The following is a 23651-nucleotide window of genomic DNA, read 5'->3' as shown; positions in this document are numbered from 1 at the left end:
GTAAAACAGGGTAGGGTACAAATTAAAATGAAACAGTCTCTACCCTCAAGAAGCCTATAAATCCAAGGAAAGACAAACAGAGAATTACTAGCTGGGGGGCAGGAGAAAATAGGGGGAGGAACTTCATCTGAGCTGAGCTATTAAGGAGTGAAGGGCCTTCCTAGAACCAAGGCAGGCTTATGCAAATACAAAGAAGCTGGAGAGCTCAGGCAACAGTGAGTAGCCTGCCTGAAGGGAAAGTTGTAGAAATAAGTATGAAAAGGCAGTTTGGAGCTAAAGAGCTTTCAAAAGCTTGGTGGAGGGGTTTGTTCTCTTGTAGAGGCAACAAGGAAACAGTTGCTTTTTAAGCAGAGGAATAACATGATCAGATCAGTGCCTCAAGAAGAGTATTTTAGCAAGTCAGTGAAAAGACAGATTGGAGAGGGTGGAAAATAAAAGTACTGATCAATTAAGAGATCATTATAATAATCATGAAAGAAAAGATTCAGAATTGATCTAGGGTGCAGTCTGTGAGCAAAGAGAAGGGAACTGATGGGAGAGATGTTATGAAGTTTACGTAAACTAAGTGGATCTGGGGAACAAGGGAGTCAAGATTACTTTTTGAGTTACAAAACTAGGAGCATGATACTAAAGAAAAATAAAGAAGTTGGGAGAAGTGGTAGATTTAGAGGGTAAAGATGATCATGAAAAGAACAGCATTATTCATTCCTGTTTTAACTTCCCTTTAAGATACTCAAAGATCTTCATATAGAAAATGTATTCCTATAAATATATATTGCATGTACATACATAACGGTATCTTTTATTTATACATGTCTTTTACATAAATATATACATGTATGTATGTGTGTATAAATATTATCTATAATATATGTGTGTATGTTTTTACATATATATGTATATATATGACATCTTTTAACCCTAACATTTATCAGTTTGATAATATGCAAACGTTACTATTGTTTGAGGGGATGAGGATGGAATTGGGCAGTTAAATAACATCCCAATAACACAAGCAAAGTGTTGCTAAATTACTCAACTTTCAGATTACTATTCTATTTGAATTTTCTTTTTTAAATTTAAAAGGAAAATGAGAAGCAAAATAGAACTTTCAATATCCAACTCATTAATATTTTTAAATCTCATGTCTAAAGACCTAGGATGATGTCTCATCAGGATGTGGTGGTGATATTAGGTTCTAGAAGTGGTAAGTCTTACCAAGCTAGAAAGGATGGAGTACAGGGCCAATAAAAAATGAGATGATAAAGCGTTCACCAAGCCTGAAAGTAACGAGTGTATATATGTATATGTATGTGTATATATATGTATATACATACATGTGTATATATACATATATGTGTCTACCACATGTAACACACTAGCCATTAATTACTGTTATTAACAAATGTTCTTATAGGAACAGTCTAAGCTTGGAAAAATTCATCATCAAAACGCTGACTGTAATGAATTATTTTGGCCATATCAACTCACAAAACTATATACTAGAATTGGCCAAGAAATTTTCCCAAGCTGACACATACTAGCTTAACCTCTCAGAGTTCCAGGAAATTCAAACCATACATTTTATATGTGCAGTAGCAGTAGGCAATTCCTCACGAGTTCCCCCTCAGGTTGATACAATTACAGATAAGAACAAAAACAAACAAAAACACTACATATTAAGACCTGACAAGGATGCAACCTCTTCAGTTTCCTCTAAGGTGTACCCTACACTGATGGTGAAATCACAGGCCAGGAGGGGGGAAAAAAGGGTATCTATTAAGGTGTGAAGCCTGTGAAGGGATCATCTTGGGGGGGAGGGTTACCCACAAAGATGAAATGAAATCACAGATCTTTTGAAGTACAAAAATATATGCCTTACCAATGATGTTCATGAGCAGAGAAATAAATTATTTTAGATTCGCCAACTCTAAAAAACACCTTAAAAATTAATAAATAATCCTTAAGTACAATCTGGCCTGGAAAAAGAAATATTGCAAAAGGAACAATAAAAGACAAAAACAAGCTCTACTTAAAGTAAGCTAGAAAGTAGTCCTACCATACAGCAAGGTGGCCCTGGAACCATCAACTTAACAAGTCCCAGGTAAAGCAACTTATTTGGGGGAAGCCAAATCACAGCTGCCGGCACCGTTTTTTCAACTCCCAAATCAGAAAACCGCACAAACCTCTTGTCTGGCGGGCGGAGGGAGAATCGGGAAGAGGGGCATCACAGTTTTACACTGTAAACAGCTTTTAAAGAATCACCCCGTAACCCTCCCCCCGAAACTGCATCCTGCAGGTCACCCTCCCAGGGCGGCTGCTGCCGCAAAGCCCAGCCCGCAGAACTTTTCAGCTGTCATCCAACAGCTGAGCGGACGCTTGGCAGGCGCCAAGTCGCCGGGGCGAGCGCAAGGAGCGGGGACCCCAGGCTGGGGAGCAGCTTGAGCTCCCCGCACCAAGCACCCCTCCCTGCTCCCCCGCGGCCGCCTCCCAGACCCGCTGCTCCAGGGTCACCCTGAAGCTCGCGCCACCCCCGCCACCAGAGACCCGGGGTCGGGAGGGGGTGGTGGCCGGGAGCTTGGTGCACCTGCGCCCGTCAGCAGCCGCCCCCACCTCGGGATTGGTCCTGCCGCGCCACCCGACTCCACAGCGGAGCCCGCTGCTCGGCCGCCGGCCGCCCTCCCGCTCCGCTGGCCTGCGTCCTGGCCCCAGCCTCTGGCTCTCGCCGCAGGCGAGGTCGCTGGAACGGCCCGGCTCCCTAGGCCCGAGCCTACGCCCCGGCCCTGTCACCTCCGCCCGGCCCAGCCGGCCCAGCCTGGCTCGGCTCAGCCCCCGACCCCGGGCCTCACCCCTTCCTCCAGCTCATCCTCAGAGCCTGCGTCCTCCGGCTGGTCCAGGTCGATGTCAAAAACTCCTGCCATGGCCTCAGCTTCCCCGTCTCTGAAGTCTGGCGCTGGGTAAAATCCGTCCCGCCGCCGCCGCCGCCTCATGGGCCCGGACCCGCCGCAGCCGCCGCTGCTGCCGCCGCCATCACCAGCTGCCGGGTATCAGTGCGACTGCGCTCAGGCCCTAGGCTCACACCGCAAGCTCACCCATTTGCACATGCGCAGAACTACCCATGAAGCCGAACTATGGGCAATGGGCAAAATTAGCTCTTGTTCTGGGAGCGAAGTAGAGGCTTAGACATGCGCATAACCTCACCTGAAGCCGAGGGTATAAACTTGTGTATCTCTTGCTCCAACAGCGCTTGATAAACTGTGCGCATGCGTATCGTTTCTGAAATTGATGAACTGAACTCAGAACTTGCATATAACTTTGGACCAGCTGAAGAAGGGGAGGGAGAACTATCGAGAGAAGGGTTCGCAGAACGGAACATGCGCACTTATCCTTCTGAAGTCTCGAGTGCGGACATCGAACATGCGCAGGAGGGATGTTTGGGGAGGGATGAGTTGGTGACAGTGAGCATGCGTGAGTGGAGAGCCGTTATTCTGGGGGTAGTGGCAGAGACCCTAAAGCTCGGCTGGACTCGGAGCCGTCGGTGAGTGAGGGCCTAGGCCCGAGATGAGGGAGTCTTCCTTTCTCATTCGCTCGAGCTGGGGCCTTCGCCGAGGTGGCCTCGCTGGGCGGTTTCCGCCCTCCTCTCCGGGCCTCACGGCCTTCCTTTTCCCTGGTCTTTGAGCTCCTCTGCAGTGAAACCAAGTCCCTGCTGCTACCCTGTCCGTCGGAGACGTTCGCCGCGGGCCTCCGGAGAAACCTGGCACTGTAGGAGCGTAGTAAGAGCTGGAAGGGACCTTGGAGCCCGGCGGCGGCAGGGCCAGCCCCCTGATCGTACCGGTGAGGAAACTGAGCCCCACAAAGGGCGTGTGTCTTGTCCAGGACCCCCACGGGGCCGGGGTTGGAAGTCTCCGGCCTCCCAACCAGTGGTCTCGTAGATGGGGTTTTCTCCCTCCGACTGGGCCGATCCCCACCGTCCGTGCCTGCCCAGTCACATTAATAAGCCTGACATCCCCATGGAGAGCCCTAGAGGCTGTTGCCGGGTGACCAGCCCGCCGCCTTTTTTATTTCCGTTTTTTTCCTTGTTCTGGTGAAGTCCACGAGCTTTTAGTTAGGCACTATGCTAAGCGCTAGGGATGCAAAGAAAAGCTCGACCCTACTCTCTGTGTTGTGCCTTGAATGCCAACTAACCTACTGACAGCTCTTTTCCTCTGCGTTGGGCAGTGCCGCCTTCCTTCCCTCTGAGACTACCCCAATTTTACATGTATATATATATATGTGTGTGTGTGTGTGTGTGTTTTACATACACGTGTGTGTATGTATATGTGTGTGTGTATATGTTTTACATACACACGTGTGTGTGTATGTATATAGTTTGTCCATGGTTGTATGTTGTCTTCCCCATCAAACCCCGAGTGCCATGAGAAGGGCGGGGGGGGGGGCATTTGTTTGTTTTGGTTTGGTTCTTCTTTATATCCCCACCTTTGCAGAGAGCCTGGCTCAAAGTAGGCACTTGGTAAATGCCTGAACTGAGTGACTGAACTTTTCTTGTAAGGGCTAATAGAGGTGCTGGGCACCTAAGCTTGGAAGGATGGTGAAGTCTCCATATATTCTCACTCTAACTGTAGGGTATTCTGCTACTGGCAAAAACAAAATCATTGCTTTGAGGAAAAATTGACAGAGAATCTGATGTTCCAGATAAAGGAAGGAAGGCTTGTCAAAAATTCTTTATGGTGCCTCAGTTTTTATTGATACGCACCTTTTGTTTTTCACTTTCTAAATGTGTCTGCATACTTAAAAGATTATGTTCTGAGAGTTTCAATGGAGACACAAACGTCAAAATTTGGCAACTAGTTTGATATGTGTAGTAGATTAGAATGAGGAGTCAAGGATGACACCAAGCTTGTTGTTATAACAAAGTGACAGGAAGGATGGTGGTGCCTTTGACAGTAACAGGAAAGTTTGAAAGAAGTGTGGGTTTATAGGGAAAGATAATGAGTTCTGTTTTGAATATGTTGAGTTTGCAGTACCTGCGGAACATTCATTATGAATAAGCACTTGGTGATATGGGAGTGGAGTTCAAGAGAGAGACTAAGGCAAAATATATAGATATGGGAATCATCCACTGGAAATCTGGAACCATTGGCAGTTAATAAGCTCACCACATGGGAGAACATAGAGAGAAAGAGAACAGAGGTTTGGAGGACCCCCATATGAATGGGCATGACTTGGAAGAAGAGCCATTGAAGGATACTGAGAAGTAGTGGTCTGACTGGTTGTGTCACCAAAACAAAACAATACAGTTATATTCTAATGTGTGAAGAGGTTTCAATCTCATCCATAGTACTCATACTGATGAAGGCACATCTGATCTTTTGATGTCTTCAGTAAAAAAAAAAATCCAAGCAATCATCTCAACTGTGGTGGTTATTATCACTGATATTTAATTATTTACATCTTCCTGTAAAACTAGAATCATTGAAATATAGCTGTCCTCTTACAGATTATACATATTCGTAGGTAGCTTAATTGCCAAATGTTTGCCAATTTTTGTTGTTATTGTAAATAAAGTGTTTTTTCATGATGTTTTCTTGATCTTTAATGTGGATATCTTGCACCTTTGCTAAACCAGTTTGATGTCTTCATTAATTTTCATGTCATATGCAGAAAAATTACCTGAAAATTGCTCAGTCTCATTAGTAATCAAACATATACAAATTAAAAAAACTTGGAGTTATCAGTTCACATTTATCAAACTGGCAAAAAACAAAAACAGTGGCACAAATAAAATCAGTGAAGAAAGAATCAGAAGAGAAGCAGCAGAGTAGGAAAAATACCTGCATCAGATACCACTGATATTTGTTACAAGGGTGTTGTTTTTCTTTTCTTTTTGTAGATAGAAGATAGGGAAGAGAGAAAATAAAATATTTACCTGAAAAAGCTGTTTTAAAAAACCTCAGTCTCTCTCTCACACACACACATAAGCACAAGCTTGCTATGCATACTGCATGGGGAACTGCCATAAAACAATAGTTACTGCCCAGTGGTTAAGTGGGCCTGCTTATGGTTGTCTGAAGGCCTCAACCCCCAGACCAGAACATATTACATCTTTCTCTTGCTGTGCGACAGGCTTCCATACTACCAAAGATACAATAATACTACCTGTCATGAGGCCTTGTGGATCATACCAAAAACAAGATTTTTTCTAACCACATACCTTCACCAACAAACTTCTCTCCATCTGCCTTGTACTCTGCTTGCACTCATTTCCCAGTAGTTAGCGTATTCCTACTCCCTCATTACAGATAGTAACTCCCAATGTATGTATCTTAATTATGAAAGGAAGATGAGAAACAGTATGGTTAGAGATCCACAGTCATGATTAGAGATCCAACCCTGGAATCAGGAGACTTGGCTTCAAATCCCATATATGAATCCAGGCCAGTCTCTGAACCTTCCTTGCCTCAGGCAACTACCCCTGAAAGACTCTTAAGTAGCAGGGCAGGGGTCACTCATATTGAAACGTTTCGTTTTTTTGGGAGTTTCCCATAGCAAAGAAAGCATATTTGCAATACAATACCATCCTATCTCATGAAGAGAAGATAACTTTTTTTAAAGCGAAGTAATTTTCAGGGACAGAAATACATTTCTGATGCTGTTTTTAATTCACTGTCAGAGATAATCTAGGAATTTCGAAGTTCTGTTTTTCCCTTCAGCTAAGCCTGAATGTTATTACTGTTATATAATGTTGCTTAATGTGTGATTACTTTCTGATGTATGCGTATGTGTTTTTATTTGCCCTTGATGATAATCTGTAGTTATTTTGAAAGACATGATTGTTTCCTATTCTGCTTTATTCACTTTCTTTGTAGGAAAAGGTTTGGTCGCCATGTCAATAGTCACAATTCAGCTTGGTCAGTGTGGCAATCAGATTGGTTATGAAGTATTTGATGCCATATGTAGAGACTTAAATAATACCCAGGGATTCTGCTCTAAGAGGGAAAATGAAGTATATCAGGCATCTTGCAAAGAACATTTCTTTAATGAGGAGAAAAGTGGAGGTATGTAATTAAGGTGGCGATAAACATTGAGAACAACGCATTGTTTCTTTTTTTTCCTTTTAACAAATATTGACCCTAGAATACCAATTATGGAAAATAAAAGTATTGCCTGTTTAAGCAGGAAGCAAAAAGAAATGTCCATAAGTCTCTTTGTATCCAATTTAATTTTTTTTTAAATACCTGTTGCTTTGTATACAGTGGATACTCAACAAATGTTGCCAAAGAAATTTTTATTTAAAATTGGGAAGTTTGGTTTTCTTTTTTTTCCCCCATACTTATTAATTTGTTTTCAGTTTTCAACAATCACTACCATAAATTCCAAATTTCTTCCCCTTCCCTCCCCAAGATAGCATGCAATTTTATATGGGTTCTACACATGCATTCCTATTAAACACATTTTCACCTTAGTCTTGTTGCATAGAAGAATTAAAACAAATAGGAGAAACCATGAGAAAAACAAAATAAAACATAACAAAGGAGAAAATAGTCGCTCCATTCTGCATTCTGACTCCATACTTCTTTCTCTGAATGTAGATGGCATTTTGCATCATGAGTTCTTTGGAAATGATTTAGGTCCTTGCATTGCTGAGAAGAGCTAAGTCTATCAAAAACAGTCCTTGTATACTGTGGCTGTTAACTGTGTATAATGTTCTCCTGGCTCTGCTCACTTCACTCAGCATCAATTCACATAAGTCTTTCCAGCTTTTTCTGAAGTTCTGTTCATCTTTTCTTATAGCACAATAGTGTTCTATTACATTCATAAACCACAACTTTTTCAGCCATTCCCCAGTTGATGGGCATCCCCTTGATTTCCAGTTCTTGGCCACCACAAAGAGAGCTGCTATACATGTGGGTCTTTTTCCCATTTTTATGATCTCTTTGGGATATAGCCCTAGAAGTGGTAGTGCTGAGTCCAAGGGGTATGCACAATTTTATAGCCCTTTGGGCATAGTTTCAAATTGTTCTCCAGAATGATTGGAGCAGCTCACAGCTCCACCAAAGATGAATTAGTATTCTTCCAAGTCTCCCACATCTTCTCCAACATTTGTCATTTTCCTGTTTTAGTCATGTTAGCCAATCTGATAGGTGTGATGTGGTACCTCAGAGTCATTTTGATTTGCATCTCTCTAATCAATAGTGATTTAGAGCATTTTTTCATATGACTATGTAGGTAGCTTTAATTTCTTCCTCTGAAAACTTGCTGTTCATATCCTTTGACCATTTATCAGTTGGGGAATGGCTAGTATTCTTGTAAATTTGACTGAGTTCTCTATATTTTAGAAATGAGGCCTTTATCACAGACACTAGTTGTAAAAATTCTTTGGGAAGTTCTGTTTTCAAGTCATTTTTATGTTGAGAGTGATGTGATAAAGCTATGGGCCTATACTGATACTGTCTTGAAAAGGTGTAGTTCTTCCTAATATTTGAAGGTAGGGGATAATTATCCACTTCTCAGATACATAACCTGAATATGTAACAGTAGTTGAGTTACTGTTTCTTCATTGAGGTCCAGAGTGGGTTCTGTGAATTCTCGCCCTTGTGTTTGTTTGATTAGGAGTAACACCTGGACTTGTGAACTAATTGCATTAAATTACTGATATGTATTTGTTTAAGCCTGGAAGTCTACTGGTTACTTACTTTCTTTGGAAGAGAGGGCTTGTATTTGTGTGCAAATACAAAGAATGGAACAGTCCAACCTATTTTCAAGGAGGTTATTAAGCAGAAAAGCAAGCACCAACGTATGTATTATTAAAAATACTAAAAATAATAAATAGTAAAAATAGTTCTACTAAAATAGTAAAAATAGTTCCTATCCCAACAATAGGAATGCTAAACACTAGGAATAATGTTGGTATTTTTGCTGCTTGCCTGGATTTCATACCAGAGTGAGAGATACCCTCTTTTCTTTCTCATTAAGTAAATTTATACTCTGAATTAGCATGTAAGGGCCCTCCCAGCTCTTAATTTATGATCCTGCGTGGGGATAACTTTTTCCACATTTTGTATTTCCTCTTTACATTCTAGTTCCAATTGCCCGAGCATTGCTTATTGACATGGAGCCCAAAGTGATCAGTCAAACACTATTAAAAGCTGCCCATTCTAGCAGATGGAAGTATGGTCAACACTCACATTTCTGTCAGAAACAAGGTTCTGGAAATAATTGGGCATATGGGTAAGAGTGATTTACTCACATTTCACTTGAGTTACTGGTATACAGTTGAAGGATCTAAAGAAACCATAAACTTGAAATTGTGGATCCAGTCAGTCAACAGACATTAAATGCATTAAATCAGAACTTGATTTTAGACAGTAGGAGGTGACTATAGAAGGAGAAATGGAAACAGGTGACCTGAGCTCTGTTGCTGGTAGAAAAGAGCTGGAAACCAAAAAAAAAAAAAAAAGTTTCAGGAGGCTTTGAACAAGAAGGAAGCACCAAATCCATTGTTCTCAACCATGTTTCCTCCTACCTGACAGTTCTTCTCTATTATATCTCCCTAGACCTGTTTCTCTTTCTTACCCAAATACATAGGTCTATGGAAATTTTTTCTAATGATTTTTGCTTCTAATAATAATTTAAATGAAACTAGAAACCTCTTTCTTGCCTGTATCTTTAATTCCTTCTTTTTTTTCTCATTTAGACCCTGTAGAGAGTTGTAAAGTAATAGGTCCTTACTGATTTTCAAAATCATTAGAGAGATTATCTGGTCTATTCTCTTCATAATAGAGGAAAAACTGCAGAATCCTGAACACCAAAGAGATTGTGGTTTGACCCAGGTCACAAGGTTAACAAGTGGCATTGCTTTGACTCTTGACCAGATTGTTTCTCAACTGCGTGTGGGTTCTTATGGGATTTGGGGGTACACAGAAGTCTGAAATAAAATCTATATTTCAGTGGAAAAGACTTGAGATAGGGATTTTCTCTTCACAGATGATAGGGTAAGATAGGAATTCTAGGGTAAAAAACAAGATAAGTCAGGAAGTGGTAAAGTCAAAGGCCAGGGGTGCCATTGAACTAGACGTTAGGAGAAACCTCAGCCAGTAAGGAGGGATGAGCATTTAATAATAATGATAGCATTTACAGGTTGCTTTAAAGTTTGTATAGCTGTACTTATTATTTTTAATACAGTGTTACTAGAATACTAAGTAATCATGAACTACAAAATAGCTTTCTTAGAAGTTTTATCTAGCTTTTAAATACTCTCTAATAAAGAGGCTAGACATTGCCAGCCTGAATAACATATGTAGAGCTTTGCAAAGTTCTATCTTGTACAGTTACTTTATTAGCTTTTGTGTTGTAATTCCCCAGTCAAGTTAAAATTTACTTAGATTTGTCGGTTCTTTTTTCTTTATGTAGTTATAGTGTTCATGGGCCCAAGCATGAAGAGTCTATCATGAATCTAATTCAGAAAGAAGTAGAGAAATATGATTCTCTAAGAGGATTTTCTACTATAATGAGTATGGCAGGAGGCACAGGATCTGGTTTGGGAGCCTTCCTCACACAGAACTTGAGAGATGCTTATCCAAATTCTTTTATAATAAATCAAGTTATATGGCCCTATGGAACTGGTGAGGTAAGAGCATATTGCAAAATGTCTTTACTGAAAATTTTAGATTTAATTTTTTTTAAGAAGAGGTTAAAAAATCTTTGTTAATTCTCAGTCTTCTTTAGAAAGTAATTTGTCTCTTTTGGGGGAAACTAGGTGGCTCAGTGGATAGATCTCTGACCCTGGAGTCAGGAAGGACTAAATTCAAATCCAGCCTCAGATACTTTTTAACTGTGTAACCCTGGGCAAGTCACTTAACCTTGCCTGTCTCAGTTTCCTCATCTGTGAAATGAACTAGAGAAGGAAATGGTAAATTACTCCAGTATTTTTGCCAAGAGAACTCCAAATGGGGTCATGGAGAGTTGAACACAACTGAAAAACAACAACATCTCTTGAATGATTGCATAGCATGATGTGTTCATGAAATCTCAACCTTGCTGTGCCTATTTCAAATTTTAGTCAGTGAAACCTTTATAAAGACTCTGTACTATCTATAATTCTATTTTATGCCATAGGATCATATAATAACATTATAGAATCTTAGGACTTCAGAGGTAGAAGGAGCCTGAGAAATCATTGGGTCCAACCTGTACATTTAATCTAAGGAGACATTTAACACCTCCCTTGCAGAATTTATGTGTAACACAGTTTAGGAATCCTTAGACTAACCAGGTGTCTTACGAAGGTCACTCAGTCCATTCCCCTGTATCTTGAAAGAATTATACAGAAAAATATTTCAGATAAATGAGTTGTCTTTATTTTTAAAACTCTGTAAGGACAAGAGAGTCTGACTTTCCCCAGGAACCCATTTTGTCTTAGAAAACATCACTAAGACGTTTACTCAGTTCTTTTAAACTGAGATATAGATAGATAGACAGATGGATACATAGATATACACACACATAAAATTCATAGTTCATGATTTCTTCACTGGAGATAAAATATAGATCATCTTCCTTATGGGAACACTTCATACAAACTCTTATTGAATTGTCTATTCTTATCTTATCCAAGCATAATAATTCAATTTCCTTGAGCTTTTTCTCCTAGTTCCCTTTTCCCAACCTTTAGACAAAAATATTTCTTTTGGTGGGGGAAGGGATTCTGTATATCAATTCCTTGCTGATTATACCAGAAGATGTATTATATCTCTATATTGAGACAAGTCAATATAAGACTGATGTAGGAAGGAAAGAAGTATACAATGACACAAGCAAATCATTTTTGACCCATTTTTCTCATAGGTTATTGTCCAGAACTACAATTCAGTTTTGACTCTTTCTCATCTGTATCGATCTTCAGATGCACTTCTTGTTCATGAAAATGATGTGGTACATAAGATATGTGCTAAACTGATGAACATCAAACACATCTCCTTCAGAGATGTAAATCAAGTCATTGCCCATCAGTTGGGAAGTGTATTCCAACCTACCTACTCCTCAGAAGGCTCCTTTCAGTACCGAAGAAACCCACTAGGTAATATGATTATCTTAAATGCTTGTTTTTCAATAATAGGTCTTATATTTTTCTTGAGTGTCAAAGATTATGTACTTTTTCATCTAAGGCATAAAATTAATACAGATATAAATTTCAGTCTTATCCCCTTTGGCAATTCCATTGAGCTTTTCTTGTACTATAACTAAACTTTTCTAAATCTTCTGGTTTTCCCTGACAATACTACTGCCTCAGAACTTTCAACGTGCTTTCTGTCAGTCCTTAATTAATGGGACTAAGGCTGCCTTTGCTCCCTATTGCCACTTTGTACTTTTTGTTCCCTATTGTACAGTGGCCTGTCACGAAGTTATCGTTTGTAGTCCAAGATGTATGTTTCTACCATTTTTCCCATCCTCCTCACCATTGTTTTTCAACTTCAGAACATTGTCCCATCTTTCTAAAGAATTTTTGGACCTGTGCTCAGTTTCTTCCCACCATTTCCTCTGACTTTATGCTACCGATATCTCTTGTAACACCTTGACTTTACAAATCTTTGACCATTTTCTGCTCAGAGGACCTTCATGTTCACTGTGTGGAGCCCACACAGTGGAGCCCTTACTGTCAGCTCCCCCCTTGAAACTCAGTCATGGGAATTATTCCACCTCCCAAATATGGAATTTGATGCTTCACTTCTCTGATAACAACTTCATCTTCTACACTCTAGTTCCCTCTTATTGAACCTCATCTCCAACTGCATCACATATGATTGATTTCTTAACCCCTCCCTATTGTCCCAGTCTGTCAACCACTACAGTGGTGCCCTCACTGGCACCCTAAAATTGCTTACCCATTTGACCTTCTTTGTCAGTACTCAATTCAATCCTCTCTTTGCTGATTTGGTCTGCTACAAATTTGTGCTATTTAAACCTCAGGTGGACCATCCCTGATACTCAAGGATTCATCTCTTTACAAACTCCCCTTTCCATTTTCCACAGCAGCTTTTTTGAATTTTAAATTCTACTCAGATTTACCATCTCTACTCCTCATCATCATTAAATGCCCTGCATTCCTTCTTTACATAACACTGAGCTTCCTTAACTCCCCTCAAAACTCAGAATTTCTCACCATCACCAATTCTTCCTGACTGAAAATACCTAGCCCCTCTCCTTGTAAAGAATAAATTCTTTCCTTTAAGGCTTATTCTATCAGTTATCCCTTGTTCTTCCCTTGTATCTCCATCATCTCTTTTTCTGTTGGCTCGTTCCTTTCTACATACAAAGTTGTTCGGCTCTTTCTATAAAAAAATAAAAGACAAACTACCTTTTCCTGTACAGTTTACTTACTAAACTTTTTGTGAGAAGCAGTTTATACCTTCATTTGGTTATTCATGAGTCCCTGGCAATTTGGCTTAGATCTCTCTACATTCTACTAGAACCATTCTCTAGAAGAACACGAATGCCATCTTGATTGATACATTCAGTAGTCTTTTTTTTTCCATCTTATTAAAAACATTTTTATTGATATATCTTGTTTCAACACATCACTCTTCCTATAGTATCTTCCCATTAAAAAGTTAAGCAAAAATCACCTGATAAAGTAATTTTAACTGGCAATATACACCACTTTTTGTGTTTCATTGTTAATATGAAGTAGTTTATGATATATTAAGATTAATAATAATTTAATAGCCAACATAGTCTGTTATGTTTTACTTTAGTGACTTTCTCTCTTTTTTTTGATGAGGCAGCTGGGGTCAAGTGATTTGCCCAGGTTCACATAGCTAATAAGTGTCTGAGGCCAGATTTGAACTCAGGTCTTCCTGACTGCAGGGCTGGTGTTCTCTCTACTATGCCACTTGGCTGTCCCCATCAGTGAGTTTTTCTCGATCCTCACCTTCTTTGACCTCTTTGCAGTATATTAAACACTATTGAGTGTACCCCTAATTCTTGAAAACCTGCTTTTCTTGATTTCCACAGTACCACACTGATTTTTGCTTTTTTGTTTGATTTAGTTTTTCTGTCCACTAAATGTAGCCATTTTCCAAGGTTCTATCCTCAACCATCTTCTCTTCCTGTACTCTCCCTGGACTTTTTCATAAACTCTTAGGCTTCAGCTATGATATTTAATTCAGATCACATACAATTTACATATCTAGCCTAGACCCAAACTGAGCTTCTGTTACACATTTTCAATTCTATTAAATATCTTAATCTCTTTATATTGCACTAAACCACAAATTCAACCTAAAACTAAATTCATCTTTATTCCCCAAAGCAGGTCTTCCTCCTGACCTTTTCTATTTTGTTAATGGCACCTCCATTCTCTTAGCCACATGGACTTTAGAATCCAGTATCATTTTTGACCCCCTGTTTTATCTCCATCTCCATCTCCACATTTGATCCTTAGGTTCTATCAAATTCACTTCTTTGTTTCTGCATTCTATATATTCTACTTTTGTTGCCACCACCATAGTTCAGGCCCTCATTACTTTTCACCAACACTATTTAAGTGGCCTTATTGCTTCCAGCCTCTTCCCCTTACAAGCTTTCCTGTATAACACTGTCAAGTTAATCATAAAATATAATAGATTATATTATTCTTCTGATCAAAATTTTCAATTCATGCTTGTCAGATTGAGTTCCTCATTCATTAATGCTCACTTTGTGCAAGACACTGTGCTAAATGCTGTGGGGTGTACAGACATGAACAATAAATGACTCTGCCCTTGATAAATTTGACACTTTCTGTTTTGTACTATTCTGATTTAGAAGTGCTATGATAAAGATATAAGCCAAGTGCAATAGGAGCATAGATGAGAGAGAGAGAGATTACTTCTAGTGTGGGAGCTCAAATAAGACTTTTTGGAGGGAGTGGTATTGAATTATAAAATTTTGACAAGCAGAGATAAGGGCAAGAGAAAAGATATGCCAAGTAGAGGGGTTCCAGTGTGAGCAAATCATGGAGATGGGAAAGTACATAGTAATGTTTAGGAAATGAAAAGAAGTCCTCTTAGCTAAAGCATTCAGTATTTGAAGGGGAATAATAGGACATAAACTGGAAAAATTAAGTTGAAGACAGATTGTAGAGGATCTTGAAAGTCAAGCAAGAGAGTTTAGAATTTATAAGCAATAGAAAGCTGTTGATGGATTTTGAATGATCGATGACATGATTAATCTGTTTTTTCAGCTCCCCATTAACTGCTGGATAAAATCCAGACTCTTTAGCTGAGTGTTCAGGCTTGAAATCTATGATCCTATGATTCTTGCTCCTCTTCTCAAAGCAAACAAAAGCTTACACATATATGCACATGCCATCCTGGAGATGTTTCTAATCCAGCTCCATCTCTATCACATTTTGATACGTGGTTATTTTTCTTTCAGTTATATCTGTAAGCAGATAAAATTTTTCTTCTGAGAATGTTCCCAAGAGAATGTTTTAGAGAATTTAGAATGATAGAAAGGCAGATCAGCATTCGTGCTGCTTCTGATCATTTATTTATCGAAGTGCATAGAACAAACATTTGCATGGCACACAGTACGTACTTAAAGGTTATTGACTTGACTTACTTTTTTTTCTATAAGTTCTCAGTTATTCATCTTCTAAACTCTCATTTGGTCTCTAGATCAGGTACAGAGGTAGGTGGGGTGAGACACGGGTGGAAGTCTACTTTTTGTACCCCTGCCCCATATTGACACAGTGGGGCAAAGTCCTAATGGCCTCATGCTAATTATGGCTCTGGGTACAAGTGTGTCGATTAATTCTTTTGCTTGGTACTAATCTGGCAGTTATGTTCTTTGCATTAGACATATTTCCCCTGTAATCGTCTTTTAATGTCATTCATTTTGAATGATTCTGGTCTTAGAAAGTGAAGTGCATATTTTGGCATCAAATTGATCAACTCAAAATACACACACATATATACATATACATATAATGCACTAGTGTATATGTGTCACTACACACACGTGTGTGTGTGTAATTTAATAACAATGATCTGGAGTAATTTATTACAGATATTCCTCTCTTTCTTTAGGAGACTTGATGGCAAGCTTAGTTCCACACCCTGAATTCAAGATGCTGGGTCTCCGTAACATTCCTCAAATGTCTGAAAACTCATTGGCATACACCACCTTTGCTTGGGCTGGATTGCTCAAGCACTTAAGACAGATGCTCATTTCTAATGCTAAAATGGAAGAAGGTAAAAAATGTACTTTTAAAAAAATCCTGCAATCTGGCCTTTGAGATCTCTAATATAAAAAGGTTTGGGCCAACTGGGATAAGACTCCCCAGAAGGCGCAGTGGTTTAGTTGCTGTTTTTCCTCACTCTAACTCTATACTCCACCAAACCAAATTGGAAATCAGCTTTAGACAGTGCTGTTAGACAATCATCTATTCCAGTCCAGTTATTATCCCTTAAATTAACAACTTCCATGACCATTTAATAAGTTGACTTTGAGTTTTGACCCCACATATTTGGATTAATTTTTCTCTAATGGCCTTAATTTCTTAAATAGTATATAATAGCTCTGTTCTACATCTGTGATAAATCTTAACAAAAATGTAAATATTATAAGTTTCAAAACTAAAAAAGTACATTGCCCACATTTTTACTTTGTTACTTCTTGGGTTTTCTTGCTATAGTACTTTATTATTATTATGCTAGAATTTTGTGGATGTATCTTGTGATATACTCCCTTATTCATTTTTTTTTCCAAGCCAAGAACTAAAACAATATTATGGAGCCAGGGAATAAGGAAGAAATTGAATTAGCAATATGTTCTACTTACATCCCTCTAAAGTCTGTCCCTCTTTGTTACTAAATATTAGTACATCGTTATTATCAGCGTATACCTGCTCTTTGTGTATGTATGTATGTGTGTGTATATATATGTGCAGATATATGTAAGTGTGTGTCTGTGTATTTTTTTAACCTACTAACATGTATTGACATAAGTAGTCCACAGGCCATTTTTCATAGTAATATAGGATTCCTTTATATTAATATAACAGTTTCCCCTTTTACTCAGCATGAGTTATTTCCAGTTTTTTGCTATTATAAATATCACCATTGCAAATATCTCTGTGGACATTACTTTTTTCTTCTTGGTTATTTCCTTGAGACATATTCTCTAAAGTAGAATTATTGGCCCAGAGTAGATGAAGTGTTTGATAAAAGCAAATTCTTATTATATATGAAGAAATTGTGAAAATTGTGCTAATCAAACTGACTTTATCTTGTGATCTATCCCTAGTTCTAGCTCACTGCCCTTTCTATTCAAATATGGGTCTAGTCTAATTTCTGTCTTGTGAAAAAACCTTATTCATTTATAGGACTTGTGAGAAAACTTTACTGCATTTCTTGAACTTAGCCCTTACTGGCTGGGAAGCTGGACCACCTCTACCTGTTGCTTAGAGATTCTTAACTAAGGATCATGGTCATGCTGACCAGAAACCCAGTCAGATCCAAAGATTGATGGAAGGAGTTTTCTTACAATTTTAAAATCTCATGCAACCCATATGTCTTATCTGAAAAAATTGGCCCTGTACTGGTCAATCTGTTACTATTTCCTTGTTCCTTTGATTGAATATAGACACTTGGGAGGAGTGGTACTTTTTTTTTTTTCTGATTTCAGGGAATTATATCTATTCACTTCCCCCCACTTAATTTTTGAAACTCGTTCAAACCGCCCCCTCCTCAATTTGAAAAACTCTAATCTTTCCCCCAATTAGAAATCAGCTGACCTAATCTTGAATTATCCTGGTTTATAGTCTGTTAATGGTTTACTTTTAATGCATAAAAATCTGTCTCCCCTATATTCAGGGTCCAGTGCCAAACTGAGGCACTGATTTGTTTACATAATTATCATGTATTATATGTTAATAAATCAATAAACTCCCTAGAGTATTCTGGTTATTCTTTCATCGAGGGACTTTTTTGTGGAAGACTGCCCCCCAGAGGTCGAACTCCTCTCAAGTTCAAATTCTTCCAAGTTAAGGAAAGATCTTTCTCCATGCTAGTGGTGATGGCTTACCTCAACCATGAAAGTTGGGGACTCCCTTTAAGGGACTGAAGGGTTCTGAGAATAGTAATATATTGGAGGATTCCCCCACCCCCACCTTAGGATAAAATTTCTTTTTGCATGAAACTAGGGGAAGAGTGAACTGTTAAATTGAAATTCCTTTAGGAAATTCTTATTGGCCTGGAATTTCCTATTCAGGAGTAGAGGGAGCGACTGAAAGATAGAGCTTTCAAATTATGCTTAAATACATCAAAGTCCAAATTTGGCAGTAAATTAAAAGCTTGGAGATTAGACTTTCAGTAGGAGATAAGGAGGCTAGCAAGTATGCGTTTATTGTTTTGTGTGTGTTTTTGTTTCTTTGTAAAATGGAGAAAAATCTCTGTCATGTCATGTTCATTGTTGTTTGTAGATTTTGCTGCCTGGAAAGATTTATAAGCAGAAAATGCAGCCATGCAGAAAGACTGCTAAAAAGCTGCAGCCAAAGTATTTAGAAGACTGGGGAAGATTAGTGAGGTTTCATAGTTTTATACTTGAAGCAGTGATGCTGAACTCTGTCCCAGTAAGCAGGACTAACTCCCACTTTAGTTTCAGTAGGAGATGAAGTTAAGAAGGAAAAAAAACCCCAGCAAGATACTTTGTCATTTCAGCCCTGGCCATGTTGAGATTACAAAGATAGAGTCAGATAATCAAAGAAAGAAAAACTTTTTCCTGGTTTGTAAAACTGCTAAAAACAAAAACAAAAACAAAAAACCCAACATCTTAATAAATTTTGGAGCTTTGGAAATTAAGGAAATCAGAAATTAATCATTAAGGAGTTTGGAGATTAATCATTTTAAGATTGCAGGCAAGAACTTTGTGTAATTCTAGGAATTTACCCCCTTCTCTTTGCCCTATCCGATAAAGCACTTAGCAGAAACCTAACATATACTGAAATGTCTTAGTGAATTTTAGATTACCACTCTGAAATTTGTTTTTAAGGAAAAATAAGAATTGAATTCTGTACAAGTTTCAGGGGTAACACTTAGATCACTTTTTTCCTGCAGATTGATAGACCTATTATTTTATTGTAATGACAGAAGGCAGCTAGTTTGAAAGTAATCCTAGAGTGAAGAAAAAAATAGGTATGCAGTTTGCACTTTAAATATATCTGAAACTTAAATAACTGCCTCTTGTTAACTCTTTCTTGACTATGAAAAGATAAAAGATTGTTTAAATCAGGGAACAACTTAAAAATGAATATAATTTAGGGGGCAGCTAGAGGGTATAGTACATAGAGCATTAGCCGTGGAGTCAAGAGGACCTAAATTCAAACCCGGCTTCAGGCACTATCTGTATGACCCTGAGCAAGTCACTTAAACCCAATAGCCTCCCCACCTCAAAAAAAAGGAGTGGAAAATGCTGACTGAAACTGAAGAGGGGTCTGTGAGGAAGGAGACCCTTCTCCACCCCTACTGCCTGGACCTAGCCCCTGTTGTGGGTAATGGAGATAGATATTCACAGTGACAGCAGAGAGGAGGTGACCAGGAACTAGGAATATCTTTTAGGAAGGGTGAAGTAGAACTTTAAAAATTGTAGATAACAGAATTAATTGTTTAGGTAAATTAGAAGCAAGGTTGCCAAAGAATATTAGAAAGAAACTATTCATTTGTCAGCTTTAAAAACCCAAAAAGGTACCAGAATTGCAATTAATCAGGGTGGTGTGAAATTTTGTGCTAAATTGCAAAGGATAAATAACATGTAAAAGTACTTCATAAATGTTACCTGCTATTTTTATTGGTAATAAATTAGTCTATAGGTTTAATGCCATATTGAAATACAGAGGGGTTATTTTAGAGATCTAGGCAAAAGAATAATAGGATACTTCTGTAGGAACAAAAAGTCAGGAATCTCAAGGGAAACAATTTAAAAAGTAGCAGTAAAAGGGAATTTAGCTATACCAGTTCCTAAATAATATTATAAAGAAATAATTAAAAGAGTTTGGTAATGGTTATTATACAAAAGTTGATCAGTAACAGATTATGTAAGCACTAGAAGTGATTGTACATAGTAGCATAGCGCTGAGTAAACTCAGGGATACTAACTAATAGAGTAAAGGTTGATAAAACCTGCTAGGAAAACTGGAAGGCAGTTTGGCAGAAATGTTTAAATCAGTGACTTACACCATATACCACAATAGATTACTTTTGGATATATGTCCTAAATATGAAAAGTCATATCAAAGATTTTGGAGACAAAAGAGGAAGATCTCTTTTACCGTGATGGTTTAGCATGTAACACAGTACGTGGCAAATAGTTAATTAATAAATACTAGTTTACTGACTGGCTGTTGTGAGGGTAAGAAGTCTTACCTAAACAAGGAATAGCAATGATCATTAAAGATAAAATAAACAATTTTAATTACATAAGATTAAATTTCTGCAAAAACAAAATAAATGCAACTAGAAGCATAAGAGAAATAATTAATTTGGAAAAAATCCTCACAGAAAATTCCTCTGCTAAAGGTCAAATACCAGGATACATAAAGAATTGGTACAGATATCCAAGAACAAGGTAAATAGTTAAAGGATATGAATAGGCAATTTTTAAATGAAGACATGCAAGCTATCAACAGCCATATGAAAAAATGCTTCAAGTCACTAATAATTAAGATAGATGCTAATAAAAACAATTCTAAGTTCCCACTTTACACGATCGGATTGACGAAGATTATGAAAGAGAAGAAGAGTTATTCAGGGGGTTGTGGGAGGACAGGCATTGTTGGTGGAGCTATAAATTGGTCCAGCCCTTCTAGAAAGCAATTTGGAACTATACCCAAAAGGTCACTGAACTACATTCCTTTTGCCCCAGTGAGGGACCCTCCAAAAGGATCTCATGCACGAGAATGTTTATGGTGTCATTTTTTGTTGCGGCAAAGACTTGGAAACAAAATAGCTGCCATCAACTGGAAAATTGACTGAGCAAATTATGGTATATGAATGCAGTGCAGTATTATTGTGCTATAACAAATGAAGAACATGACATTCAGAGAAATATGGAAAAACTTCTACAAATTGATGCAGAGTAAAGTGAGCAGAACCAGGACAACAGTTTACATAATAACTCCATTAATGCGTGGGGACACAACTCTGAAAAACATCAGAACGTTAACTGCGGCAGCATCTATCAGACTTCAAAGTAATGAAGATGAAGTATGTCTTGTACCTTTTGTTAGAGAGGGGATGGAGTTGATGTGCAGAAACAGACATACAAGTCTCAGGACATGGTTGGTATCTTGATTTGTTTTGCTTGATTATACATTCTTTTTTAGGGAGAGCTTCTACTCAAAGGAGGTTTGTGGGGAGTAGTGATAGATATGAGAAAAGGGTATTATTAAAAGCATTTTAAATAAAAAATAAAATCAGGATATTAGACTTCTAAAGCCCCTTCCAGTTCTAAATTTGTTTCTCTGTGTGAAGTCTTTATGATCATTTGAATCAACTTCTAGAATATCTAGTTTTTGACATTTATTTTCCCTCTTTTTTATGTCTGGGAGGACAGAGTAGAGGAAGCATGCTAGCTAAACACTCCCAGTATGTGTTGATTGGTTCTGCTAAATTTTTTCCTCAAGGCCACAGTTTCCACACCTTACTGGAGATTCAAAGGAAAGGTTTATGACATTAGGGTGGGTGTTGACCTGGAGCACAGCCTGGCAGCAGCACCATCTGTAGGCTTTGGATGTGGTGGCACGGTGGTTGCAGCAGCAACAGTCCCAAGACTTTTAACTGCTTAAAGATGGTAAGAAAAAGATCACAGGGGACCCTTGGACAGGTGATAGTGCAAAACTGGGTGCTGCTTGGTAACTCCATTACCCATTCCCTAATTTCAGGTGACAGTTCCAGGGTGAAGAGAAATTCTTGCAATTGCAAGGGAATAGAGGGCTGTCCTAGGTAAGGACCAGAATGCAGACCAGAAGAGCAGTGACCACACCATCTTGGAAGCACTGAAAATTTACAAACTCCCTGTAACTAGCTGTGAAAACAGCTAGGTGAAAAGTGATCTCCTGGGGGGCGGAGCCAAGATGGCGGAGTAGAAAGACGCACATACACATAGCTCTGAACCCACAACCCATAGAATGGCTACAGGGAAGTAACTCACGGCGAATTCCGCACCCAGAAGCCACGGAACATTGGAGCGAGGGAGATTTCTGTTCCGGAGAGACCTGCAAACCTCTCGCGGGGGGGGGGTCCTTCGCACTGCGGACTGGGCGCCGGGACTGGGAGCTGAGTGCAGCCCTGCCGCTGCCGCGGCACCGAGAGGAAAAGATCCGAGCAGGCTTCACAGACAGGATCTCCAGCGGCCACGCGGGTCCCTCCACCCACAGAGGGATCTGCAAACCTCTCGCAAAAGGTCCGTCGCGCTGCAGACACAAAGCCCAGCCCAGACCTGCTGCGGCCACGGCTGCGGCACCGAGAGAAACAGATCCGAGCAGGCTTCAGGGACGGGATCTCCAGCGGCCGCACAAGTCCCTCCACCCACAGGTGACAGGGGTGGGTGAGAGAGTCTCTTTGGCGGGTCGAGAGGGGAGTGGGGTGCCCCCATAATTCAGACCCCCCCGGGAGGTAGAAGCTGAGAGGCGGCTGCAGACAGGGGCTCCCCAAGCGGGCGGGAGCCTGAATCCATTGCGGAAGGTCTGTGCATAAACCCCCTGAGGGAACTGAGCCTGAGAGGTGGCCCTGCCCCGACCTCAGCACCAGAACATAATCTCATACTGAATAGCAGCCCTGCCCCCGCCAAAAGCCCTGAGGCTGGAAGCAGCATTTGAATCTCAGACCACAAACACGGGCTGGGAGGATCAGGAGGTGAGGTGGGTGTGAGGAAAATATTCAGAGGTCAAGTCACTGGCTGGGAAAATGCCCAGAAAAGGGAAAAAAAATAAGACTATAGAAGGTTACTTTCTTGGCGAACAGGCATTTCCTCCCTTCCTTTCTGATGAGGAAGAACAATGCTTACCATCAGGCAAAGACACAGAAATCAAGGCTTCTGTGTCCCAGCCCACCCAATGGGCTCAGGCCATGGAAGAGCTCAAAAAGAATTTTGAAAATCAAGTTAGAGAGGTGGAGGAAAAGCTGGGAAGAGAAATGAGAGACATGAAGTCAAAGCATGAACAGCAGATCAGCTCCCTGCTAAGGGAGACCCAAAAAAATGTTGAAGAAATTAACACCTTGAAAACTAGCCTAACTCAATTGGCAAAAGAGGTTCAAAAAGCCAATGAGGAGAAGAATGCTTTCAAAAGCAGAATTAGCCAAATGGAAAAGGAGATTCAAAAGCTCACTGAAGAAAATAGTTCTTTCAAAATTAGAATGGCACAGATGGAGGCTAATGACTTTATGCAAAACCAAGAAATCACAGAACAAAGAGAGAAGAATGGAAAAATGGAAGATAATGTGAAATATCTCATTGGAAAAACAACAGACCTGGAAAATAGATCCAGGAGAGACAATTTAAAAATTATGGGACTACCTGAAAGCCATGATCAAAAGAAGAGCCTAGATATCATCTTTCATGAAATTATCAAGGAAAATTGCCCTGAGATTCTGGAACCAGAGGGCAAAATAAAT

The 23651-nt window shown here is 39.4% G+C and overlaps 2 protein-coding genes across 10 annotated transcripts in view; one reads left to right on the top strand and one right to left on the bottom strand.

Annotated features, from left to right (window-relative positions):
* Window positions 1-3079, bottom strand: part of RPS6KB1 (ribosomal protein S6 kinase B1) — a 29637-nt gene extending 26558 nt beyond the window's left edge. For all 4 annotated transcript variants that reach the window (XR_011975291.1, XM_072646883.1, XM_072646879.1 and 1 more), the window contains exon 1: window positions 2850-3079. Coding sequence is in view for 3 of the 4 variants with exons in the window: in XM_072646883.1 (XP_072502984.1) it covers window positions 2850-2990 (141 nt within the window). In the remaining variant the exon portion in view is untranslated. The remainder of the gene's footprint in view (window positions 1-2849) is intronic.
* A 371-nt stretch (window positions 3080-3450) lies between these two features.
* TUBD1 (tubulin delta 1) overlaps window positions 3451-23651 on the top strand; it is a 31948-nt gene continuing 11747 nt past the window's right edge. For 2 of the 6 annotated variants that reach the window (XM_072646888.1, XM_072646884.1), the window contains exons 1-6: window positions 3649-3834; window positions 6867-7055; window positions 9081-9228; window positions 10411-10627; window positions 11845-12076; window positions 16068-16232. In XM_072646888.1, coding sequence (XP_072502989.1) covers window positions 6884-7055; window positions 9081-9228; window positions 10411-10627; window positions 11845-12076; window positions 16068-16232 — 934 coding nt within the window. In that variant the 5' untranslated portion in view covers window positions 3649-3834; window positions 6867-6883. Of the gene's footprint in view, window positions 3539-3648; window positions 3835-6866; window positions 7056-9080; window positions 9229-10410; window positions 10628-11844; window positions 12077-16067; window positions 16233-23651 lie in introns of those variants that run through there. The other 4 variants (XM_072646886.1, XM_072646890.1, XM_072646889.1 and 1 more) reach the window with 4 other exon arrangements.

The sequence above is a fragment of the Notamacropus eugenii genome, chromosome 2 (assembly GCF_028372415.1).
Source record: "Notamacropus eugenii isolate mMacEug1 chromosome 2, mMacEug1.pri_v2, whole genome shotgun sequence".
NCBI lineage: Eukaryota > Metazoa > Chordata > Mammalia > Diprotodontia > Macropodidae > Notamacropus > Notamacropus eugenii.
The sequence above is the reverse complement of the archived record's forward strand: the minus strand, read 5'-3'. Positions and strand labels throughout refer to the sequence as shown.